Source organism: Chroicocephalus ridibundus, chromosome 17 (assembly GCF_963924245.1).
Source record: "Chroicocephalus ridibundus chromosome 17, bChrRid1.1, whole genome shotgun sequence".
NCBI lineage: Eukaryota > Metazoa > Chordata > Aves > Charadriiformes > Laridae > Chroicocephalus > Chroicocephalus ridibundus.
The window spans coordinates 3,452,067-3,461,058 of NC_086300.1; the positions used below are offsets into that span (position 1 = coordinate 3,452,067).

The 8,992-nt window shown below is 42.5% G+C and overlaps 1 protein-coding gene across 2 annotated transcripts; it reads right to left on the reverse strand.

The window, feature by feature from the left end:
• Positions 1 to 207: 207 nt before the first annotated feature.
• Positions 208 to 5,983, reverse strand: LOC134524628 (keratin, type I cytoskeletal 10-like). 2 transcript variants are annotated; one of them, XM_063354814.1, is made up of 9 exons: positions 5,617 to 5,983; positions 5,231 to 5,583; positions 4,393 to 4,475; positions 3,777 to 3,933; positions 2,985 to 3,146; positions 2,486 to 2,611; positions 2,027 to 2,253; positions 893 to 1,245; positions 208 to 458 (listed from the first exon to the last, which is right to left on the reverse strand). In XM_063354814.1, exons 1-9 carry the CDS (start codon positions 5,981 to 5,983, stop codon positions 433 to 435), a joined length of 1,854 nt encoding a protein of 617 aa, XP_063210884.1. In that variant the 3' UTR covers positions 208 to 432. The 2 variants fall into 2 exon arrangements, with proteins under 2 accessions (XP_063210884.1, XP_063210882.1); XM_063354812.1 differs by having other exon boundaries at positions 5,231 to 5,983.
• Between the last annotated feature and the right edge of the window lie 3,009 nt (positions 5,984 to 8,992).

Sequence of the window (8,992 nt, forward strand, 5' to 3'; positions counted from 1 at the left end):
ATGTATCGTCAGCTTTTCTGCCTGGAGGCATGTGTTGGCATGCCTTTGTGTTTTCTTTTTAAGTGTTTACATCTACAGAATGGAAGAAAACCTACGCACAGGATTCTGGTTGCATCAGACAGAAATGAATTTTTATTAGCAACATTTTCTTGATACAGAACAACACAAGTAACAAACAGGTTGAATCTGTAAAGCAAGTATCTCAAGTGCCAATGATTGAAGCCCCAAAGCATTCTGGGCAGAAGTGCGTAGCGTGCATGGCGGGTGGCCCATCGGAGGAGCTCTGATGGGCCTTGTTGGACAGATGGCATCAGCGACCTTGAGGAACTGTTAAGAACATCTGTTCATTCCTCGGGAGCATGGGGAATGTAGAGCATTTGGGCCAAGTTCTGCTTGAAAGGTCTTGCACTGTAGGATCCTCAATGTATATTCTTAGTCAAAAGATTTTCTTCCATACCCTGGTTAGAAATAAAGAAAGCATTAATTTCTTTAGTATCTCTGAGGCACTAGTATTTACCAGACAGAAAAGAAGCTTGATATGTGATAAGTGACCGTAAACATTCCAAAAGCATAAAGGAAAACTTCAGCATGGTGCAAAAGCAGTGGTATTTATGAGGTTCTGCAAAGAATGAGAGAGATGAAGAAAAACAGTTGGGGTTTTAACAACATGATTAGCTGAAATCACAAATAGAAATTGAATGTGTGTTTCTTAAGCAGAGTTGATACTTTGCACACAAATAGGAAAGAATTTTTCATAAAAGTAAATGTAACGCTTTCCAGGAAATGTAGTTTATCCGCGGTACTGTTTACCTCCAGAAGAGTATGTTGATGTAGTGTATAAATTAGTAAGGATGGGACTGAGAGCACAGTGTGACCACACAACAATTCTCACCTTGGCTTTCACCACCAGTCCTGCAGGACTGAGACTGGGAAGATGAAGAGTAGGAGTGGGAACTGCTGACGCCTCCTGAGATCCTTCCTCCTCCTCCTCCAATAGTGCTGCAGCTGCCGCTTCCTCCTCCCATTCCTCCGCTTCCTCCTCCCATTCCTCCGCTTCCTCCTCCCATTCCTCCTCCACAACTTCCTCCTCCCATTCCTCCTCCTATTCCACCAGAGGAAACGCTGCCACCTCCATATCCACCACTCATGCTACCACCTCCTCCTCCTCTTCCTCCTCCAGAAGAATAGCCTCCACCTCCTATTCTACCACCTCCCATGCCTCCTCCCATTCCTCCGCCTGTGATTCTGCAGAGAGAAAGAAGGAGAAAAAAAGTTAATCAAATGCTTTTTGACCTCCGAAGAAAATCTATCTACAGATACTGCACGGAAGCCTGCACTTCTCTGGTCTCTACTTCTCCTTTTTAGAACCTGGCACAGATCAGCAAGACAGCTAGTGCAGTGCCAAAACCGAACCTCTCCTTCAATTTCGGCTTGAATGCAAGAGTTCTTGCTTTTCCCACATTCTGCTCAGCTATTTCTTGCAAGATTTAGCATTGCTGTGTTGTCTGCGTATGGTGGCACTGCGCCCCAAACCGGAAAGGCAGAGAATGAAGCTTTAGCTGTTCTTTCAGGTGCTGCTTCCAGGCAGAAGCAGGCTCACTGCATAAGGGAAGCTGAAGTAGCTTGAACTTTCAGAGAACTGCACACTGAGACTTTTACGAAGGTTTGGAAAACTATGCTCATTTTTCTGCTTATGGTCTTCCCCAAAGTGACTTCTGTCTGTTCAGTTCCTGGCCTTTTTTGAGCCGGGGTAGAGGTAGGGCTCTGTACGTGGGCTCCCTGTCCAGCCCCAAATCAGTAGTTCAGAATTTCTGCATTAATTTTTCCTCACATGATTTATGTTCTGAACAGGTTTGCCAAGAAATGTGTGGTACCTCAAACCTGGGAGACAGTTGCTCAAGATAGCTGCATTAGCCTCATTTCAGTACAAAATCTGTTTTGCAAATCTGTTAATTTCCTGGTTTTTTGACTAATCTGGCAACCCTGGGTTTCACACAATGCTGGGTTCTTTTCTCAGTTTACGTACACAATGTCTTGCTGCCCTTCCTCAAGCAGAGCCCGGTACTGAGCAATCTCCTGCTCCAGGCGGGTCTTGATGCCCAGGAGCATCTTGTACTCTTCGTTCTGACTCTCCATCTCGCAGCGGATGCTGGCCAACTCCTCCTCCAAGGGGCCGATCATAGCCTGGATCTGCTGCAGCTGCATGTTGTAGCGGCGTTCCGTGTCTTCCAAGTTGGATTGCAAAGAGTCTATCTGCAAATGGAAAACAAATACAGTGTTTATGGGAATGTGGCGAGTTTAACTTATTTTTGTGGACAAATTGGAGACCTTCACAAACCAGAAAAAAAAGCATATCTTTGAAGATAAGCAGTCCAGCCTCCTGTTCTCTACAAATGGAGTACTTTCTAGCTGTAACTATTCTTTCATTCTAGTGACACATACAGCCGGTGCCACAGGTGAAGCAGAAGCAAATGCCTTTCCTTACCATGCTGATTTGCGACTGCAGCTCAATTTCCAGGCTTTGATATTCACGTCTCAGCTCAGAGATCTGTTGGTTGCTTGATTGTATCTCCTGGCCGCTTGAGTGGACTTGTTGATTCACTTCTTCCATCTGAAAAATTCACGTACAACATTGAGGCATTTTTGGTAGTAAGAAAACATTGTGGGGTTATCATAAAAGCACTGAGAAAGCAATTAATAAGAATAAAGAAAGATGTAATGTAGACTGACTGTGTATATTCCCCACATGCCACTCAGCTAACTCACTCTGGGTAATTCACCTTGCTGCTGGAACACAGATTCCACATGCTTTACCACATAACCGTATTACACCAGAACTGACCTGTTACAATAAACTGCTTAAAGTCATTTAAAGTTAATGTCCCTTAAAGAATATATGATAAGTTGCCTTTTCTCTGCTGGATGTAAATAGGTCCAGTTCTTTCTGAAAGATTTAGTAACCAAAAAAAACCCTCTGTGCTTACCTTGGTTTCATACCAGCTTTCCACCTCTTTCCGGTTGTTCTCAATAAGCCGTTCATATTCACTACGCATTTCATTTAATTTTTCCATCAAATTGATGCCAGGAGTAGCATTGACCTCCACATTGACATCACCACCAGATTGTGTTTGCAGTCCTTTAATTTCCTGAAAAAAAACCCACAAAACCCACCAGGTTTTCAAAGGGTGAAGGTAAGGAGAAATGTCATTGTTTGAAATAAAAGCAAAGAAAGGGTCCCAAGTCCTCACACAGCTGTATGGCTCCTGCAGAGGGGGCCTCATCTGCCCTTGTGAAAGGGAACAATTCTGCCGTTCCTAAGCCAGACTTTACAGTGAACCATAGCAGGCACCACATACACATTGACCCTGCCATTGTCTCCTCAGGGTCATAAGGAATTCTACTTGGGAAAATCCTTTTAGGTATTTTTTTTCTCAATGTGAAAGATCATTGCAGATAGTATAAATGTTTTCTTTTGACTCCTCCCTATATTCTTTCCATTTTTCCTTCCATGAGTTCAGCACCAAACTTGTACTTTGTACTGAAGCTGTTTATTTCCCTGATTTTGTTTTGCCACACGTTGACCCGGGTGCCTGACTACATCAGCTACAGGCAGCTGTGGATGCTACGTACTCCTGAAAATCAAAGCCAGATTGTGTCACCTTGAATGGTCAAAGCCAGCAGCCAAAATGTGGTCACTGCTAGGGACGAAATCCAGAGGAAATTCTCTGAGTGTTGAGTTTTCATTAGTTATTCTTTTAAAGTATGGGGCAACTTACCTCTTCGTGGTTCTTCTTCAGATAGATCAATTCCTCTTTCAGGGATTCAAACTGTGTCTCCAAGTCAGATCTGGCTAGAGTCAGTTGATCCAACAGTGGACGTAATCCATTAATATCACTTGCCACACTCTGGTGGAGAGTATATTCAGTTTCATATCTAAATGAAAGACAAAAAAGACAGTAAATGTGGTGCCAGATCTCTTTGTTTATGATCTTGATTATGAACAGTTCCCATCAGTACATTTATGGTCTTTAATCCCATTGCTCAGTTCTTAAAAGAAAGGACCTAATTCTCTTTCCATCTCTAATAGGTTTGTTTGATTTCAGTAGAATTTCCCTCTATGAGATTTATATGATGAGGATCATGTTTATAAATCTACATGCAAGGATGGAGAAACTTAGAATGTAGACCTTTAAATGTCACTTTTTGATAACTTGTCTGGAGAAAAACTATAATGAAAGACTAACACAAAATCAGTCTTGGAATGCTTTCCCCAAAAATTAGATATTCCGTCATTGGAGCCAAGAGGCTATAGCATCCACAAAGATTCATTGGAATATGAACTCATGGGGGTAAAGGGAGGCAAGATGGAATGAGACGGAGGGAGAGACTCACTTCAGTCTGAAGTCATCCACAGTCATCCTGGTGTTGTCAATGTCAAGAAGGATCTTGTTAAGGTCCACGTTTGCACCAACGATCTGAAGGGGAGAGGGCAGATGTTACTTGGTCAGTTTGTCTTTTCAGTCTGACACACAGAAAGAGGGAAGAAATACTGTGCAGAAACACCTTTCAGAATATCTTTATGGTAATGTCAAGCCTGACTGGTGCTGCAGGAGCTATATAGAGAGAAGAGTTTATTGCTTCTGGTTAAAAGAAAGTGCCTTTGCTGTCAATTTTGTTTTACAAATATCCATTAAAAATGTAGTACATTGTTGGAGAGAATAACTAAATAAACTCCTCATATTCCAAAAACAGTAGGAAAGCATAATTGCATTGCATGTGGCATCAACCATATTCAGGTAGGAGATATGGGACTATTAAATGGCCGAGGCTAGAATTAGACAATGCACATGTTGTCCCATCCTTCACAAAAAGCTGCACTAGTAGGGCAACATAAGCAAGCAATGGTTATATCGCCCGTTCCAGAGAGTGAGGAACTAACAAGCAAGAGCACAGTGTTGAAGGGAGCACTGGACAGGCCCCATAATGGGTGCCCTAGAAATGATCTGCCATTGCACCAAACAGTGCCACCTGTGCCAGAAAACAGTGTGCCAGAATACACCTGTCACCCACGGCAGAGAAAAACCGGTACTCAGGCTTTGTCACCACAGCAGTCTGCTTCCTGGCTAAAACAAAGGAGGGAATACATCGCCACAAATAGGGATCTTGTGCTGCAGGAGGCAAGTGCTGTTCTAATGAGAATCTATTAAAAGTTAGTCAAATTACATCATACCTGGTTTTGCAGTTCTTCAATTGTTCGGTAATATTGGCTGTAGTCCTTGCTAGAAGTGGGACATTGATTTTTGTACCACTCCCTGATCAGTTGTTCAAGTTGAGCATTTTCATCCTCCAAGCGTCGCACTTTATCCATGTAAGAAGCCAGGCGATCGTTAAGGTTCTGCATGGTCAGCTTCTCGTTTGTGGAGAGCAAGCCGGAATCTTCACCAAACCCCATTCCACCAAAACTACCTCCACCGTAGCCACCACCACCAAAGCTGCCACCACCAAAGCTGCCACCACCAAAGCCACCACTACCCCCAAAGCCGCTAAATCCACCTCCACTATATCCACCACCACCAAAACTACCTCCACCTCCACCAAGACAAGATCCATAACCACCTCCCATTCCCCCAAACCCACCCCCACCTGATCCATATCCTCCTCCCATGCTTCCACAGCTCATTCCTCCGCCATAACTACCACCACTCATTCTCCCACCGTAGCTACTGCGGCTAATCCTTCCACAGCTGCCACTGCTAAAGCCCCCTCCATAGCTGCTCCTGGAAACTCCTCCACCAAAGCTTCTGCCAGAAAAGCCTCCACTTCCTCCAGAAGAGGTGTATTTTTTAGAGGAGACTGAGGAGTATCCACCAGATCTACGTATTCCACAGCTGCTACCCCCTCCACCACCTCCACCGCTATACCCTCCACCACCACCACTGCTAATTCTAGTAGTACTAGTTGAAGATTTAGTGCCGCAGCTCATAGTGACAGCAGGGAAGAGTCTAACCACAATCCCAAATTTAGGTGCACAGCCTGATAAGATTCAGGACTGCAAATTTTCATCCCTTGCTCTCCCTATTTATACTTTTGACACTGGGTGTCACCACCAGGGTGTTTCCTTCTCCCAGGGCATTTACCAACCTTGTTGTTTGTGCCAAGAATAATTTGCTGAACAATATTTTTGTGCTGATATCTCAGGCAATCTACCCCATTGCTGGGTTTATGCTGTTTGTTTAAGACCGAACATTTCATTTCTTTTGGGTGGCATTCTTGTCATTTACCTTTTCCTGGACTAGGTGGTCTTTTGCCTCATGCAGCCTGGACCTGCTTTACGATGGCAAAGCTGCTTTATACAGGATCTTGTTGAAGCTAATGCTGAGATAATGTGTACCTGATGGAACTATACAGAGAGACTTTGTGTTCTCGGTTCTTCCACAAAAGAAAGAAGTTGAGGCCCAAATCCCTCATGTTGGACTATGCATTTATTTGTTCAATTATTAATCTATGTTCTTTGCTAAGATTTTTGTAGCTGCTGTTGTCAAAGACTGTTGTTCTCTTTTGTTCTTTCATATTTTGTGCATCTAAGATCTTCTACACTGCTTATATTCTTCTTCTCACTACACATGATAGTGCAAGAATTTTATTAATAGGACTGTACAGCTTGTGTATTTTCATTGTCCAACTTGTGTATCCCCGCCATCACTTAGAGAACGTATGTATTTATTGAGAAGTCTGTTTCACTCCATGCAGTGGGATGCTTATTTAAAAATCAAAATCCTTCCTTTGTGAAGAAAGTGATAATACAGCACACCAGATAGCAAAGTCCTAGAAATCAAAGAGAAAAAAAAATATTGGATTTTTTTTCACCAAAGAGCTGTTGATCTAAAATAGTAGAAAGACTAAGGATACTTTAATTGTATTATAAAGTCAATTGGAGCACAATTAGAAGCTGTATTAATGCAGACAATGACCTATAAACTACTGTGTGGGCAGACCTTTTATGGTATAATATTAAATTGCTCATTCTCTCTATTGTTACTGTGTCATATATTACAGGTGGTAATTATATATACTGCGCTTAATGCAGAGATCCTTGAGACTCTAAAACAGCATCCTGAGAGAAAAGCTGAAAGGCTTTTTGCATAAATCAGTTGAAACCAGACTGTTGAGACCACAAAAGAAATTCCACCATAGTTCGGTCTTGCACCGATCCCCAGAAGTTTGCCCAAGATGGACTTGTAAATGGTTTCCATCCTCAAGTGTTAGATTTGACGCTAAAGCGGAGTATCTGAAGGCAGAATTGCATGTTTCTGAAAAATCTCTAAGAGGACTCTGAGTTTGGGCAGACAGTGCTGACTGACTTGGGTCCCAGGTACTGACATCTACAAAAATACGCTGGCGTTATCATGTTTTGTCTTTCCCTGGGTTCACAGGCAAAATCTTGTTTCCTCAGCATCCACGTAGCTCTGTTCTCACACTGCAAGCTTTTGTGAGAAATCCACATCTTGTTCTTTAATACAGCAGAGACTGCATTCATGCAAACAGCCGCTCGGTGCGAACAGCAGAACCGTCAGCGCTTGTGGTCTGGCTGCCGATGGACCCCGCGCTCGGTTTGCTGGGGAGAAAGTGGACGTTGTTCCAGTGACAGTTCTGTTCTGTGTTACTGAAGTGTCTCCATTGCCTTTCCTCCTCTCTGCTTGGTTACTGATCCTCTAGTGACTGTAAGGTATTTATGAAATTTAGCGATCTCCCCCTGAAGCTCAGGTGCAGGGAACAAAGGAGGACACACCTGAGCAACTTATTTCTTGTCTGCTGTCCTTTTCTCAGCATCTTCCAAAAGGCCTCCCCTGGACGGCAGCGCAGCGCAGCCCTTCCTTGCCAGAGCTCTCCTGGGAAGTCGGTTGAATGTTGCTGCTGTTTATTGCACTCTGCTGTCAGTCTCCATGTGCACAATTCTTTTACAAACCGTATTTCTGCCTCTTAACTTCTGGTCTTTTTATGTTAAATTAAGGATTATTTAACATTTTCTGACTGAATCCATTGTCCTGTCCTTTGCACGGTGCTTTTGCCAGCGTTGCTTTATTGCTGCTTATGCAATCTCTTTCAAAAGCTCTCTGATTTTATCTTGCTATTTGATATACTCAGTGGCTCAAAGATGATGAAAGATGCCAAACAGCTTGATGATGGGATAATTCCTCCTTGATTCCCAGCTGGAGAATGGTAGTGTCACCTCAGCAGCATAAACACAGTTTCTGTGCTTCTGTGTGTTCTGTTATTGGTGCTGAACAATGTAGTTTACTATAGGCAAAATGTTTTTTCTTTTTAGTGTTGTTTTGCCTTTGTGTCTGGGTAATGTCGTTTTGGTCAATGGGGGGCCTTTTTCACAAATTCTGCTACGGTAAGTAAAACTGATTATTACATTCAAATTTCCATCGGCGATTCCGGTGGTGCTCCTTAGAGGTGCTTTTCATAGACAAGCTAGAACGATCTATGGGTTTGTTAGTGATAATGAGCAAAAATTCTGTGGAATTACTAAAACAAAACTAAAAACATTTGCCAAAAGAGTCTCTTAGTCTGTTTATGTACTTTCTGAGAACCTACATTGTTTTCTGTTTTATTTATAGGTTGTGTTTTTCTACATGGACTTGTTCACAGTAGGGACTTGTCTATACTGGAAGGTTCTTGTGATAAGGGCATATCTTATTGTATGCTGGGAGGATACTTTAAAAAATAAAAGCCATGAAAGAAAAGAAAGAGTCAGGCCATTGAGGGTGGAGAATTTCGGCAGCCTCCACATTTCATTTTATTTCTGTATTATTACCACTACTTATATATAAAGAAGGAACACAAATAAAAGACTTTGCCTTTAGGTCTTTGGCAGCTTTTAAGTCACATGCTCATAGGATGTTCCTTCTTTGTCTTTAGTGTTGCTATTATTTCACTTTTGTTACTAGTTCAATCTTAGTGCATTTTATAGCAATCCTGCTGGCTA

Excerpts from the sequence above, each read along its gene's own strand:
- LOC134524628 (XM_063354812.1), bottom strand. The coding sequence starts at position 5,983 with ATGAGCTGCGGCACTAAATCTTCAACTAGTACTACTAGAATTAGCAGT. Across the intron at positions 2,254-2,485 it reads TGCAGTCGCAAATCAGCATG|ATAGACTCTTTGCAATCCAA; the intron begins GTAAGGAAAGGC and ends TTCCATTTGCAG. Across the intron at positions 1,246-2,026 it reads GAAGGGCAGCAAGACATTGT|AATCACAGGCGGAGGAATGG; the intron begins GTACGTAAACTG and ends TTCTCTCTGCAG.